The sequence below is a fragment of the Ctenopharyngodon idella genome, chromosome 19 (genome assembly GCF_019924925.1).
Source record: "Ctenopharyngodon idella isolate HZGC_01 chromosome 19, HZGC01, whole genome shotgun sequence".
In the NCBI taxonomy this organism is placed as follows: domain Eukaryota; kingdom Metazoa; phylum Chordata; class Actinopteri; order Cypriniformes; family Xenocyprididae; genus Ctenopharyngodon; species Ctenopharyngodon idella.
The window spans coordinates 8689844-8706478 of NC_067238.1; the positions used below are offsets into that span (position 1 = coordinate 8689844).

Here is a 16635-nt window from a genome sequence, read left to right on the forward strand (position 1 = left end):
TAGATGCGTTCACTTTTAAATCATCGCATTGCCATCATATTAATACATTCTAGTTCATTACATTCAGCACGTTGAACATGTGGAATAATCAGGAAAATAAAGTAATTACATATAAAATATGTATTCTATATACATAACTATATGTATAACTATGTACATATTGAATACATACACACACACACACACACACACACACACACACATATATATATATATATATATATATTATATATATAATAGTATTTGCTCACCATAATAGTTACTTACATATATTCTTATTTTGTCTGCGAAAAAAGCACATAGAAAATGTTTCGGATCACGCGATTGTGCCGTTTTCTAGCATCAGTCTGTGTTCGAGCTACTAAGAAAACAAAAAGTAGCTTAGTTTACACATCAGGAAGGAATTACACTTAAAAAAATGTTGTTTTAAGAATCAGATTAATTTAAATATGTAGAATTATATTCAAGAAAATTTTTTGCAAATTCATAGGGTTATTATTCTAAATTTCTGAAGAATCATTTTCATGCAACATCAGAACTAAATACTAATTTGTTCCTGCATTCGAGCAGTCAGACAACATGGTTGTATAGGCGACCCAATATTTAGTTTGACAGTTTTCAACCTTCTTACCTAAAAAAACACGGTTTTCTTCCAAAAACAGCTAGCTGCATTCTAACCCACGTCTAGTTGGTTAAAATACAAAATCGAAAGTAAATCGTATTAAATTGTAGGCTGTATTCATTCTCCACAGATTCGCTAACATTTGTGATACAAAGTGGCAGGCCAGTAAAAGTAAAAGGCTTCTGTGACATATCTCATTCACCAAAGATTTCTCACCATTCGACTCTTCTCTTTTGTAAGCTTTGAGACTGGCCATCAAAGTCTGAATAGGCCAACAGGCACAGTGTCGCGGCTAGACGGCAACTTTCAACTTGACCTTGGCCTGCAGACGCGTCAGCCCCGCACGTAAAATGCACAGACGAATACAGGGGGTGTTCTCTGTCTCCGCATCTTGTAAACAAAACGGAAGCCGTCGCAGCAGGACTTCGTGCCACGTTCAAAAATTGGACCTTTTTCTTTAACTGCCATCACTTGCAACCAATTTTCTAAGTATCGTGAAAATAACCTGTAGATTTTGTTGTTAAACGTTAAAGGGCACACCTGGCTTGCTTTAGTACACACTTGTATTGCATCATAAGACGTGCAGCGCTTACAATTTGATGAATGAATATAGCCTGTTGTTTGAGGATGTAGAATTGTTCGAAAATTTAGAGAGTAACAATTTTTGGACGATGATGTAGGCTTACTTTTCTAACGTTTTTATTAAGCAGTTAACACGGGGCACAGTAATTATTATTCAGTGTGTCTTCTGTTGAAATTTTAATCTTCAAATTGATTGCAGGGCCAACAAGGGCTGAACAGTAGCAGCAGCTCACGAATGGCTGTAGGTGTTTGCAAAATTGACTGGAATCATCTATAGTGCGCTTACAATTACACAATATTCTTTTAATGTTTACCCCAGCGCCCATGACTATCTTAAATAACAAAACAGTAATAATGAACCTTTTTTTCTAGAGTTCTAGTAAAGTGGATACAGAGATGAAATCTCATGAAAGACCACAGCTGGATTCGCCATTTCCGTTTGTCTACTCACGTCACCTTTTTTTAACATCTTTAAACGGGTAAAATCCTTTGACAGATAGTCATCTCACATCAAGGCATTTGTGTTCGGTTTAATTGTTAGCACTTGAGGTGATTATCGTCCTAGTTTACATATCACATGACCAGTTTTGAGCCAATCGAGACGTGATTCTGGATATGCGCAGGGTGCGTCAGAGTCGCTTGACTCTCGCGGAATCGACTGTCTCCTCTTTTTCAGTCTCGGGGCTTCTCAAAAAAGAGCCACACGTCTAAATGTCCGACGGGCTATGACAACGTCACTGCTTCTCCGCCCGCGCTGGATTGACCCGGTCATGTTTCTCTATGATAACGGTGTTGGCTTGGACGACACCGGCAAGAATATGGAAGGGTTCACGGGAGGTAACTTCTCGCCGAGTCCGTGCAGGAATTTGATGGCTCACCCTGCCTCTCTTGCGCCCAGCGCTGCTTATCCGTCAAGCGAAGTGGCTGCCGCTGGAGCGGGTGAGCCTGGTAAGCAATGCAGCCCCTGCTCAGCCGTCCAGGGTTCAGCCAGCGCTTCAATTACATACGGATATTTCGGTGGCGGTGGATACTATCCTTGCCGAATGTCCCACCACCACGGGGGCGGTGGAGGTGTGAAGACATGTGCCCAATCCCCCGTCTCTTCCTCACCTTACGGGGAAAAATACATGGACACGTCCGCTTCTACAGGCGAAGATTATACCACTTCGCGCGCCAAGGAGTTTGCCTTCTACTCGAGCTACGCCTCGAGCCCATATCAGCCAGTTCCGAGTTATCTGGATGTGCCTGTAGTCCAGGCAGTGAGCGGGCCTGCAGAGCCCCGGCATGAGCCCTTATTACCAATGGAGAGCTACCAACCGTGGGCTATCACAGCCACTGGCTGGAACGGGCAGGTCTATTGCACCAAAGAGCAGCCACAGACGGGAAACGTGTGGAAGTCGTCTATACCAGGTAAGGCTATTGTCAGAATAGCGCAAAAAAAAAAGAAAGAAAAAAAAAAGAAAAGAAAAAAAAGGACAATTACAGTCTTACACAGTAGTATTACATTTCTTCCAGCGTATCAAAACGGTGTCATTTTGCACCTATAACAAAGCGTACAGTTCTGTGCATTCATCCTTAAACACATTTTAATACTCTTATTGCAATTTTCTTATCAGAGGCAGTGTCTCATGGAGGGACAGACGGCAGCTCCTTCCGCCGCGGTAGGAAGAAACGTGTTCCATACACCAAGGTGCAGCTTAAGGAGCTTGAACGGGAGTATGCCGCCAACAAGTTTATTACCAAGGACAAACGCAGGCGGATATCCGCTCAGACCAACCTGTCTGAACGACAGGTCACTATCTGGTTCCAGAACCGAAGGGTGAAAGAGAAAAAAGTCGTCAACAAATTAAAAAGCAGCAGTTAGCTTTGTTCTGTGTAAATGTAAGCGAACAATTTTAAACAGTGATGGCCCACACACACTCAAAGCTATAAAATTGTAGACGTTTTAACGAATATTTGTTTTCCTTGGACTACTGCTTTGAAGTGACCACTTTGGATCCGACAGGGATGATAGTGACGCGGTGCGTCATTTTTGCGCTGCAAACGGTGTATGGCCATATTCCCAACTCAGGACAAAGAGGGCCAAAAGATAAGTTTGTTTGTTGAGATTATTTACTGCTCACCAAAATATCTAATGAAGAGAAATACATTGGATATTTAAATTGTGATATTGTAACTCTTTACAGTGTGGTACGAGTTTTCTTTCATCGCCCCAGTGTCGATTATAATCGAAATTATACTTTGCTTGAAATCTCAAGTTCATGAAATTTCGTATCATGCTGGAGAATATGAGGTATGGAGCCTGTAGTTTATCAGGGTCATGTACAATCTGTGGTCATATTTGTGCCAAAATAATATAGGCTACACTATAAACTTACTGTGTGTGTTAAAGAGTACCTTATGTGTGTTTTGTCGTTGTATAGTGTTGCGAAAAATCCGTCCTAATAAACCATTCTTAAGAAAAATATGTATGGCGACGTAATAATTTATACCTTTGTATTGCAACATCAAACCACATGACAAAATTAACCATTAAAATGGCAAAAATACAAAACTTGAACTTGAATTGCACTTAACACGCTCACTGGGATCTTTGTAAATGCAGCAGTTGATACAAGCAAGTAAATGACCTGTTGGATGGTATCCAAAACTTTGGCTATTGATTGTAAAAGACGTATGTCTTCTTGAATATACTATGATTTTTTCCCCTGTCCGTTGGCTGTAACAAAAAGTGATGCATTCAGATTTGCTCTTGAGTGATGTAAATCTAGGTGGGTGCGTACTTCAGACGTATAATAGAGCAATTGCGCCATCTTCTGATGTACATTTGTAAGTGAAGCAGTCGGCCTTGGTCATTTTAATTATTGAAATTATTAAAGCGTAAAAAGAAACATTTGTACAAGTTGAATCCAAAGATCTGTTATGTATTAATGTATTACTCATTCAGTTTACTTTTGGCTGTCTTAGAGGTTAATTTCCACAGAGCGTATGTATAAGCTAATATAAAAAAAACAAAACAAGAAAACAAATATGAACTAAAAAAAATAAACTATAAAATATATACAAAAAAGCGATCACGAGAACAATATTGTTTTAACAACTGTATCATTAAAATTAGAATAAATTGTTGCCATCTTATTTTATGTTGTTGAGATCGCTTGGATCGGTTTACGTTGCTTCTCGGTCAAGACAATTTAGTGCTAATTTCATGTACGATTGCGTATTTATTTTACATATATGAAACATTTAAGATGCAGACTATTTGATTTAATTGAGACAGAAATTGGGAATAATATATATTTGTACAAATTACACATGCCGATTTCATACAAGACTAATTCTAAGAATATCGTGTGTTTATCGAGCCTCTGGCGAGTTGGCGAGCCTATCATTTAGGGCAACTTGAAGCTAAAACTGTTCATCTGCACTGCGCGATGTTCTGCTCAGGCTTGATTTCTAATGACATACAAAGCAGAAAGTGTAATGACTTGATGTTCTATACATTCTACGGAATTAAAAAAAAAGAAGATTTATTTTCGAAAGCTTAGAATAGAATTTGGAATAAATTTTGTTTTATATAACAGAACGTCTTCTACAGCTGCTGCTGAATCCTCTCGAATTTTGTTATGATCTGGCTTTTCATTTTAGTTTTGGAGTATAGCAGTCTTTGAAGTAGCACTTTTTATAGTGATGTCATGAGTAATTTTTAGATCAGGTTTCATGAGGTGTTACATTTTATTATTATTTTTTGTTTTGTTTGTTTGGCAAATAGAAGCCACACGCAAACAAATGCATGTAAAATGGTTTTTCATTTATTTATTTTAGCTATCCTTAGCAAAAAGTGTATTTTACTTTACGTTAAAAAAATAAATGAAGTATTATTATAAACTATATTTAACAGGATATATATATATATTTTATAATAATTTTTATCAAGATGGTAATGCAGCGGTAAACTTTGAATTCTGCTGACTGCTGAATCGTTATCACATACTCAATCAGTTAGTCTAAATAGACTACATAGGCCAAAATATTGGCTAAAAGATTTAAACCTTAATTTTTACGCGTGATTGGCACATTTATAAAAGTAATTTTCAACGTTTCCAAAAAAAAAAAGAAAAAAAAAGGCTAACACACTGGTGTATAGACAACCATTTTCCTATTTTGCAGCTGAAGCTTTCAGTCCAGTTTACATTAGCTTACAACCTCCATGGTAGCATATGTAATTATATTTGCTGGTACCTCATTTATATATATATATATATATATATTGAATTTCCAAAAGAGTTTTTTAACTAGCCTATTATTATTCCATGTAAACAAATAAATACAGGCTACAAAGCTTCCAGGTTCTTTATTGTATAGCCAACACACTCACATTGATATTTATATTAGATCATTTTCATTATTAGTAACTGCTCGGATTGTTTCGATTGCAAAAAGACTTGACGCTGGTGATGAAAAGATGCTTATGTCTTCCATAATCACGTTTCCGTTTTCTGCGTCAGCGTGTCTGTGTGTGTAAGATCTGTTGTGTTGACGTACTGTCTCAAGTGCGCGCACGTAGTCTCAGGAGAGTGAATGCATTTGAACCATTCACGAATCTTTTTGCTGATTTGTAAATCTGGTTTCTGGCGCCATCTACAGAACAATAATCGAACCGCACCTGAAAATCTTTTTTTGGGGAAAATCATTTTCTCTCTGGATTTCGCTTTTTTTTTTTCTCTCTGGATTTTGTAGTTGTCCGTTAGTGAACAAACAGTCTGAATTCTATTGTATTGTAGTCTACGTCTTAATAAGACCTAGAAAACTAGAAACAGTTATTTGTTTAAATAATTTTAATGTGATTTGTTCAAACCCTTTGACATGTCCGTATTGATAGAAAAACAAGAAAACTGAAAGATGGAAAATTGTGTATTTTAAAACTTCTAATTAAAGATGAAGATCATTTAAATATAGACAATTGATCAAAGAAGTTTTAATTCTAAAAAAAAATGCATTGTAGCCTATATTTTATTTAGTTTAGTTATTTAGTTTATAGCTAATTAGGCGATACTTGTTTATAAAGTTTGATATTTGTTTATAACGTTTGGCAAATGAAAGAATGTCGGAATGTTTTGTGAGACAGATTAGAGATTTGTGAATGACTGGTAAAATAGCGCGGGCTTTCTCTCAGGTTTCATTCTTTGAGCCATTAGAAGGGGTTAAAGCTCGGGGTGGTCGTCTAGACAATGATGAAAGCCAAGGCCACAGACAATATCTCAAGCGTAGGCCTACGTCTGGTTTATCCTGGATTATTATATATATATATAAGTTTATATATAATATATATATATATATATATATATATATATATATAGGTCTGTGTATTTTTTTATTTGATAACTGTTCCTTACTACTCTTTTAACAATGTGTTTGATGTAGAAATTCATGACGCAAAGTTTTTGTCAGATACAGTGATATTTGTAAGATGCCTGCTCATTTGTCGCGCTCCTTTTCAAAATACGACTCGATCAAATAATAGGCTATAAGGCCTATTAAATGAATTAAACTTTTAATGGTGAAGGAGATGGTAGAGGTATAAATAGAAGTCATAACTATAAGCTCTAAATTCAAACATAAATTACCCCAACACTATGCCTTTATTCCAAACGAAAAAAAAACACTAAAATGCGCTTCATGGTAAAACGTTAAGCTATTTAATTGATTTTGTTCCAGTCAAAAACAACATGGCTGAATATCCAAAATAAATTATGTAACAAAAGTTATAACTATTAAACTTTAAAGTATTAAACTTTAAAAACCATTTATAATGCGCGCGACTCCCATATATATTAAAATCCCATATATATGTTTTTTTGCTTTAACCCTTTTAAACAAATAGTTTATTGTGCATGTAAAAGTTTATTGCATTTTTAGTCAGTCCCTGAATAGTCGTGCACTTTCAAACAATTTTCCTAGACAATAGGCCTAGATTTATTTAAGTGTCAAAAAAATAAATAAATAAATAAATAAATTAAAAAAAAAAAAAAAAAAAAAAATAAAAAATACAGGTTTTAAGCGGTCACTTTAGCCTGCAATTACGCATCGACTTCAAACGTAGATAACAAAGGAGTTATTAATCAGTATAAATCCGTTGTAGTTTTTAGGATGTTTGGGTAGCGCATGTTGCATGCCAATTTCAAAAGTCTTTGTAGCTTAGTTCCAAACAGGGTCAAAATCTTTTAGAATTATTATTATCTTGGTATTCGTTTTTCGTCTTTGTAAATTGAAATTTACAAAGAAAAGAAACGCTAAATGACATTATTTAGCGTTATTTGCAATTGTTTAACAACAATAAAAATTATTTCTTTTTTATCATTGTTGTTGTTAATTATTGTGTACATTACACTGTTGTTTTTATTCATCGTTTAAAAAATTGGCAATGTAATTTTAATAGAAATTGTCATAATATGCTGCATGCATTTTAACAAATAGGTACATTTTTACAAATTTGTAATCTAATTTGTGGCTAATTGCAGACCTAATTCTCCGCCCGCATGTCCAAGCAAAAAAAAAAAAAAAAAAAAAAAAGTAAAGGGCTCATTAACTGTTCTGCTGTGCTTGAGCAACAAATTTGTGATGGGCTTGCTCCTGCAATGTTTTGCGGAGGTTCTAACGGGGATTTCTAGAATACAACTGACATAGTTGTATTTAGTGACTTTCATTAGGGGTTCGGCCACTCCATCCAGTTCCATATCCAATTTGGCTGCAAAAACATGATTTTTGATTAGTTTAAATATTATTTAGCTTCACACTGATTATTCTTCGGGTATATTTACGGTTACAGTTTGTGTGTTGATGTGTGTGATATAGGCCTATTATTATAAATTAGCTAATTTGTGGCATGTGTGTGAGAGAGAAATTTTATTGGGATGTTTCGTTCTTTTTTTCCCCTAAGTGCCTGTTTTTCCCTACTTGTCACGTTATATTGCTTTCTGTCGTTCCCTTATGTGAAAGCGACGTTTGTGAAACTCCATCCGGGGCATAGAGTGGCTTGCGTGGCGTTTGTTGTTCATTCTTTTTTTCAGACTTGCGCGGTGGGCGGTAGCCCGTCCCCCTCCCCGAACTTGAAGTCGACCCTGAGGGAGGGGGTGCGGGCCGCAACATCAGACTACTAGACATAGATACACTGGGGAATAGAAAGCCAAAAGAGCAGCAGAATGACACTGTCATAACGTTATATAATAACAAGTTGATACAATCTCTTAATTTGTAAAATTTAGGCCAAACCAAGGATTGTTGGATATTAATGTCCATATTATATCCTGTTATTCATATATTCATATTATTTCAGTCCATGTTCTTGTTATTATAAATAGGCTATTCTTTTGTTTAAACTAATCTTACCTGGCTCTGAAACTGTAGCGCGTCACTATAGAGTTGTTACTTACTTTTTAGACCAAGAAATTGTTGTCTTTAGCTGAGGTGCTACCCATTCATCTTGGTTGAGCAGCATTGTTCTGTTGTGTTAAAAAAAAGATGTAAAAAGGTGTCACACTATATGGATCCTACAATTGCATTCAAATCTCTGCTTCTCCATCGCAGGTTTCCGCTGCACTCGGGCCCCAAATTACTGCTGAAAGCTTTCCAGCACACGGCGCGGAATTTGTCATGAGTTGACGAAGAGGCGGAGCGTCTGGTCTCTGGGCCACCAATTTTGTGTTTGAGTCATTTTGCAGTTTATCATGAAGAACCTATTACTGGTGGTAATAGAATCGTATAATCAGAATATCTTAAGAAGCCCGACAATTACACCGTGCAAACATTATGAACGTTGTACTAAATGAGGATCATGTTACTCACCTCCCTCTGCGTTCCTCTGAGGCATGTATGGTACAAGGGGATTAAGGGTAATGCGTTGTGGAAAAGCGAGGCCTTTGCCGGCCTAATCCAGGTTTAAAAACTATACGGTTAAACTCGTTTATTCTCAGGCCTTTCAAAAGTAGAAGAAGAAGAAGAAGAAGAAGCATACTTGGGAGTTGCCGAAACAAACTGACACACACATGATATTTAAAAAACAATTAAAATGTTCTGAAAATTGAGATAGTTGCCAGAATTATGTTAGGCCTATATAAAATAAGGTACCAGTATACTGTTGAATTCTTGAATTGAAGTTTACATTATGTATCATTTATTTAGTAGACCTATAAGTCAAGTCTTTATATCGCGTTAACGCACAAAGTGGCCGCGGTGATACGCATCTGAAGGTAGTTTGTTAGTCCTTTATACATTAGTTTGACTTGGAATGAGTATTACAAAAACTGAACGATCTAATTATTACGAATAATGTGCTCTGATTTCCATGCGTAATCATTAACGCTCAAATGTCTGGCTATCACTGCTCGCTTTTTGTTGTGTCAAAACATAATGACAATAAAATAAGAAATATGATTGAAAGATTGTAAGGTATAGTGAATATATTTCTAAATGTTTTGTTTTATAGGAATACCATACACTTTTCTCAACAGCCTTTTTATATCAAAAGACTCGTTTGCTTTAATTCGTTTTGATGTCGTTTGTGGTAGGCCTAATACAGTATTGCTCACTCGCATTCTTTAAGTCACAAACAATGTGTTCTTGACTTATAAACTTATAAGAATATAGCCTAGACTTTATATATATATATATATATATATATATATTTTTTTTTAGAATTTCATTTAGAAACCAATACATCATAAAGACTATTTTTTATTTTTAAATATATTCAAACATCCCTGTCAATGTAACACAATCCTGATTTTTTTTGTGTGTGTGTGTGTGTGTGTGTTCTGCCGCCTCAACATAGATCTTTTTTTAATCTTCACAAACTAATTTTCGCAAAGACATTAGAAATTCATTCGTAATTCAGTCGAAACAGATAGCTTTCTCGTCAATATACAAACAGTGGGCGAGGATCTATCAATTTCTTTTTTAGATCACGTGACCCTGGCCTCAGTTGGACTGGACAGAGATGGATTTCCACGTCATCTTACGTCTCAAAATTTCTGCCTCTCGGATACCCCTACAACGCGGGTAAGAGGCACGCGCACATGAGAGCATGTTGTGGGCGTTGCGTATAGGTCTCGCTAGCCCAAGCTTGAAGCTGCGCGGGTACAATGATGGATTTTGACGAGAGGGTTTCCGTTGGCTCCAACATGTATCTCCCCAGCTGCACTTATTACGTTCCGGGTGCTGATTTCTCCACGCTGCCCTCTTTCCTATCTCAAAGTCCGTCTTCTCGTCCCGTCACCTACTCTTACTCCTCTAACCTGCCTCAGGTACAGCATGTCAGGGAGGTTACATTCCGTGACTATGCTATTGACGCGTCCGGTAAATGGCCTCATCGGGGTCCACTGGCTCAGTGTTATCCGTCGGAGGGACACAGGGAGTGTTTACCAGCGGCAACGACAGTTGCTGAAATGTTCCCCAAGAATACTGCATCTGCGTATTATCACTCTACATCGAACTCGACCTCCGCGCACAATTTCTACGGCAGTGTTGGAAGAAACGGGGTGCTTCCTCAAGCTTTTGACCAGTTTTTCGACACCGCTTACGGCGGCTCGGACAGTGTAGCGAACAGCGACTATGCAGCTAGGGATAAAATGCACTGCAGCAAACAGCCAACGCCAGCGCCAGCGCCAGAGCAGGACTCCGAAGGAAAGGAGCGACAGGAGACCAGTAGCCCCGAATCTTCTTCCGGAAACAATGAGGAAAAGACTAGCGGTGCGAGCAGTAAGTATGAGCTCAGCGAGACAGTCATGCGAGAAAGTTTGCAATCTTGCCGCTCCTGTTAAATTTTTATATGCTGTTTTATAAGCGTATAAGGTTTATAGAGGGCCTGAGATTTTCCCAACAAAACCTAGGCTACTTATAAACTGTGAGAATCACGTGCTTGGAATTGAAATTGGCCATGAAAAGACTCAAAGCTAGCGCAATTTTAACTTGAACTTTAAAATGCGTTTAAGTGGCCGCAGTGATTTCACACGATTGCTTAAAACAATCAGTGCAACAAGCCTCTCGTATGTCTCTGGTAATTCATGTTTTCTCCCCCACTGGTTTAAAAAGTAAGAATAAGTTATTATATTAGGCTATAGTCTATGTGTGTGTGGGTGTGTAAATATCTATATCTAGATATATATATGTATATATATATATATATATATATATATATATATATATATATATATATATATCGTTTTTGATAGAAAATATGTATCTATATGTATCAATATGTATCTTAAAACGATTCGACTTATTACTGACAACCATATGTATATTAATAATAATAATAATAATAATAATATATAAATAATATAATGTTATATAATAACAGACATATGTAATCATAAATATATAATATTCGTTTAAATTGATATAATTTAACTAACCTCAATAATCTTATATAGAATATTTTATATACAATATTCTTATCTTTCATAATGTAAACCTAGAGCAATGACGATTTTTTTTAATTTTATTTTCATTGCCTCTTAGGTGGACCCAGGGTTCGCAAGAAGAGATGTCCCTACACCAAATTTCAAATTCGGGAGCTCGAGAGGGAATTCTTCTTTAGCGTGTACATCAACAAAGAGAAACGACTTCAGCTCTCACGGATGCTTAACCTCACCGATCGCCAAGTAAAAATATGGTTCCAGAACCGGCGCATGAAGGAAAAGAAACTAAATCGGGACCGGTTACAGTACTACAGTACAAACCCACTGCTCTAGGACAAGGAAATAACAACAGATACAAATATACAACAGCTGCAGTGAAGAGATCGCATACGAGACGTCATATAGAGACTCAGCGGTTAACTTCAAGTTCGTGACAAGTCACCATTCACTTGTATACAATTACAGAGAGCATATATGACATTTAAATTCACATAATTTAAGTACGGATTGTTTTATGCTGGTAATAGATAATTTTGTGGTGAAAAAAAAAAATGATTTCATAATAATCTCGTGATACACACTAAACAAGTAGGCTGTTTCTCCCCTTGCAGTTGTGATGGACACGCGAAGATTGAGTGCAAATGGCTAAAATATTTGGGTCTAAACAAGGAAAGACTTTGACAGGCCATTCCTATGGTATGTTAATTTGTGTGGAGGAATGTTGTACAGGTTGGCCTAATGACTTTGGTGTGACCAAATAGAAGAAAAACTGCTAGAAGCAGACTGCTCCCAGTTTTCGAATTATTTATTTGATTTGCCAGCAAATGGAGTTTCCACCGTCGTTGTTAGTGAACTCTTTAAGCAATAACACTTTCTTCTACTGCTGTCTCGGGATTGTAAATTTAAACTCATTACAAGCAACTGTGTACTGATTATATTCTGATCATCAAAAGTTTTAATTTGGTGCAAACTCTGAACAAAGAGACTATAAGCTCATTGACTGCACGGAAAATAAACTCACTGAATCTCATCCCAGTCATAAACAAACATATCCGGACTTGGATAAGGTCCTTCTTTAGTGGACTCTTTCAGGCTTAAAACACAACTGTTTTCACAATAAACTTATTTGCCCATATTATACTCTACACCGAGATGAACATTGTCCTGGGGTTAAAATAAGGTTTGGCTGATTGTAATCCAGAAAACAATCTGTATAACATATATTTCCTAAATTAAACAACCAAAGAGGTAAAAAGTATATTTGCAGCTCACCGTTGTCTTATATATATATATATATATAATATATATAATATGTATGTGTGTGTGTGTGTGTGTGTATATATATATATATAGTGTGTACATATAGGCTACATTTTGCGTGAGCGTAAACATGCGCATTGTTTTTTGTTTTTGTTTTTTTTTTCCTCTTTTTTTTTTTTTTTTCTCAGGAACTCTCTCGGACCATGGGATAAAGCAGTTGTTACCTGACAGTTTTACCGTCACAATGGTTACAGTATTTGCAGTTATCATCTGAATGTTTATGGCCGTACTCGTAGCATTCATATATGGCAGCCTAAGAGCAATAAACTAAGTCAGAGGGAAAGAGAAAGAAAGTAGAAAGTATAAGAGAGGGGGAGAGAAAGACTGAGCTTTATGGTTGCTTGCTGCAGAGCGACTTGGCCTGGCTGGCGCATCCTTTGAGGCGCTGAGGTATATCCGCCTAATTACGGGGACATCCTCCTTGTTGCTTCAGCAACACGACCATAAAAGCTGTCTGTGTCTGGAGCATTTGGGCAATTGCAGTGTGGTGCCATAAACTGTCTGAGAACCAAGGTTATTAGCCACGATTCCAAGGGGACAGAGGCAAAGAGATACCGAGGGCCGGCTTTCAGAAGTGCTCTTGCGCTTTCTGTTGTATTAATCTTTTTTTTCCCCTGAAGCGCGTTGTGCTGTTTCATCTGTTTTATTTTCTTTTTTTTGAAACTTTGTTTTCCTGTCTATATTTATATTTACTTGCAATGATAACTGTCCCATGAGTAGGTTCAAACGGCCTCCATTGGGAGGCACTCGTGAGATCAATGTCATGGCCGTGGATCATCGACTGAACAGGAGGATTTGCAGATTCAAATCTTTAAAACGAAAACGTCTTTGAAAAATCTTATATATATATATATATATATATATATATATTATTATTATTATATATTCCAAGACTTGCTAGGTCTATTCAGAGTCCAACTGGTTCAGTGAAACATTTGCAGGTGTTCCAACCGAACTCCCTTAAATTCAGAAAGTCACTAAAACATTCCACAACGTTAACTGCCTGGATCCAGAACACGCACTGAATATCTACTCTTCTTATTATATTAAATATGATAGTGTAAAATATAAGGCTATTAAAATTTCACTTTTACCACTGAATCAAAAAGTTTATGGCAAATGAACTATGCTCCGTCGTTTAAGAAATCCATTAAGGATATACGAAAGATACGCGTTTTCGCTCATATCTTTAAGCACAATTATTAGATTTACAAAAATGGCTAAGATAATTTATTGCCAGCTGTATTCAAGGATTTATTGTGGCCTCAGAAATTACGTATATCGTTAATTCGAGCTTTCAGCGACGATTGAACATTGAGAATGTAAAAGTAAGTATGCTGTCTGCACATCTCTTTTTTTCTCTCCCTCTGACAAATTGCCTTATGTAATTTAAAATGGTGTTTGTAATTGTGATACATTATCGCGACTTTCCGTAAGAGGGATTCAGTAACAGCATGAAAAGGGTAGAGGAGGCGAACGGGTAATGTTACAGTGCGTGTGGACTATTTGTCTCTGGTGCAAAATAAATGCTTCCGCTGATAGCAATAAAATTAGATTTTTGTTCTTGGGTTTCTCTTACAGCGAACTCGATCTTGGGAATAAAGAAACGTGCAAATGAAAGGGCTGAGTTTATCTGACATTTCAACTTTGGTAGGTAGGCCTACTGCAAAGACAAAAAAAAAAAAAAAAAGAAAAAAGGAATAGGTCCAAACTGTTATTTTGATTAGGACTGAAATAGTAATGCCTTACGATGTTACATTAACTACATAAAGGTTAATAATAAGGGCTAGATAGTCATTATTTATATTATTATAAGAGAGAGATAAAGGGTCATATGGTGGGATATATGATTGTCTTTAAACCATAAATCCCCTTTTCACGTTTATTTTTAAACTTGAATTTGAACAAGGCAGTGTCAGCGTCAATCGGACTGCGTGTATTTTGCAACCCAAGAAACATAGTATTGTCAGTGTTTTGTTTCTTTTATTTTGTTTTAGCATGTGGATGTTTTAAGGAAAACAAACAGGCCTAATAGGCCTATTCTTCGAGAATAGAGTAGAACTGAGTCTGAGGGCGCCACTTTGTAATGTGTAAAGTTTGACCCAAACATAACTCTACAAATACGTAATATTAATTAAAGAAAATAATTAACATTTATATTTTATTGTTAACACGCACGCTACTCTCCCGATTTCAAGCTATAGGCATAGCCTATATGTTTTTAAATAACATCGAAAATTATTGTGTTTCCTAATATAGGCTTAGCTGTTTGGTCGGCTTTAAGCCGTGTATTTCTTTAAACACTGAGGGTGAAAAAAAAGTTTGTGGCAACCCGCAATTTCACACATACACACGTTTTAGCTTCGAGAATCTAGCCGCCCCACATGGTCTTCTCTGCAGTCCAAAAGTTGCTGCTACACAGACAGGTGACGAAGGCCTGGAGGGGGTGTGGCTTTGTGTTTCTAGGCTTCCAGTGGTTGAAATGTGCGCACAGAATTGAACGAGGGCACCTTATTACATCCAGTTTGTCAAACGAAGTAAATGACCGGTCATACTTTCTCATCTCCAAACATGCACTTTCCGGTAATGGCGCGTCCAGTTAGCGCACAAGGGATTAAGCGTAATTTGGATTCCTTAATTAATAAGCGGACTGAACCTGGCAGATTGACTAGCATCAGCAGCTGGAATTTAGCATCTGACTTGGAAGAGCGACATTATAACCCAACAAAACTAAACAAATGGGGCTGCCCAAACCATAACTGTGACCAGCAAGTGGTTTGGAGCAGCTCGTGTCGCATCGTAAATAGATTTTACCTCTGTCCTCAGGACATCAAAGAAGACGGGCATGTTGTTCGAGTAGCGGAAGTGCACTAAAGAAGCAGCCAGCCACAGTGAGTGAGGATTATAGTTCACGGGATGCGTCAGGTTTATGGTAGGAACCGATAAATTTATCATAGTATCTTGCAGGGATCAGATAGGCCATATCAGACGTCGAACACTGTCTCTACTGCAGCGGCTGCTAATAGGCTACAGTATTATCCAGGGAATAAGATGGTGAAGGTATAGTGTTGTCAGAACGCCCGATGACAACGAGAAGGAAGAAGCACAAGAAACAAAGCACGGTCGGGAAATATGTCAAGTCTACAGAACTTGATATAGGGAGTGTTTGGTGTAATGTGGCAAAGGTAAGATAATCCGTTTGTTATTGGTCTGCTCTCACTTTTAACTTTAAACTTAAAGCCATTAATATATGAATCTGGTGCAGAATCTAAATGAATGAATCTAATTAATATAGGCTATTTCCAGATATTTCGTTTCAGAAAAATAGTCATAAACATATAGGTAAATTGCTATCTGCATGGCTCAAGAAAAAAAGGTGGGCCTACTAAACGGCGTCGAAAAAATACGATTTTAAATCATGTCGTACTATAGCCTAATGGATTACTAAAATAAAATAAAATATATTTAAAAAGAATGTCACTTTTGGTTAAAATTATTCTAAATCTATACAGAAATAAACATCAACTGTATTAATGCTACTATCAATTCAGGCCAATATTGAAGATTCTCAAAATCTTGATCTCAATTATTGTTACTCTGTGTTTAATTCTGAAACAACTGAATATCTGAAACAACACGCACATTTTATGTTGTCTATGAAACAAACGCTCCCCCATTCTGCTGTCAGCTGTG

At 36.8% G+C, this 16635-nt stretch overlaps 3 protein-coding genes across 3 annotated transcripts in view; all 3 read left to right on the forward strand.

Moving 5' to 3' along the window:
* Nucleotides 1–1837: 1837 nt before the first annotated feature.
* Nucleotides 1838–3671, forward strand: hoxa13a (homeobox A13a). Its single transcript, XM_051872818.1, has 2 exons — nucleotides 1838–2614; nucleotides 2821–3671. The coding sequence occupies exons 1-2, from the start codon at nucleotides 1930–1932 to the stop codon at nucleotides 3066–3068; spliced, it is 933 nt and encodes a 310-aa protein (XP_051728778.1). The 5' UTR covers nucleotides 1838–1929; the 3' UTR covers nucleotides 3069–3671.
* Nucleotides 3672–9989: 6318 nt separating this feature from the next.
* hoxa11a (homeobox A11a) lies at nucleotides 9990–12880 on the forward strand. The gene is made up of 2 exons (XM_051872817.1): nucleotides 9990–10960; nucleotides 11723–12880. Exons 1-2 carry the CDS (start codon nucleotides 10345–10347, stop codon nucleotides 11953–11955), a joined length of 849 nt encoding a protein of 282 aa, XP_051728777.1. The 5' UTR covers nucleotides 9990–10344; the 3' UTR covers nucleotides 11956–12880.
* Nucleotides 12881–15436: 2556 nt separating this feature from the next.
* The window catches only part of LOC127500676 (homeobox protein Hox-A9a), a 42448-nt gene continuing 41249 nt past the window's right edge, over nucleotides 15437–16635 (forward strand). Inside the window, exon 1 of the mRNA XM_051872023.1 lies at nucleotides 15437–16127. The gene's annotated coding sequence lies outside the window, so the exon portion shown is untranslated. The remainder of the gene's footprint in view (nucleotides 16128–16635) is intronic.

Bases quoted from the DNA above. Each gene is read 5' to 3' on its own strand.
- hoxa13a (XM_051872818.1), top strand. From the start codon at position 1,930: ATGACAACGTCACTGCTTCTCCGCCCGCGCTGGATTGACCCGGTCATG. The intron at 2,615-2,820 runs GTAAGGCTATTG...TTTTCTTATCAG, and splicing joins GTGGAAGTCGTCTATACCAG to AGGCAGTGTCTCATGGAGGG.
- hoxa11a (XM_051872817.1), top strand. From the start codon at position 10,345: ATGATGGATTTTGACGAGAGGGTTTCCGTTGGCTCCAACATGTATCTC. The intron at 10,961-11,722 runs GTAAGTATGAGC...ATTGCCTCTTAG, and splicing joins AAAGACTAGCGGTGCGAGCA to GTGGACCCAGGGTTCGCAAG.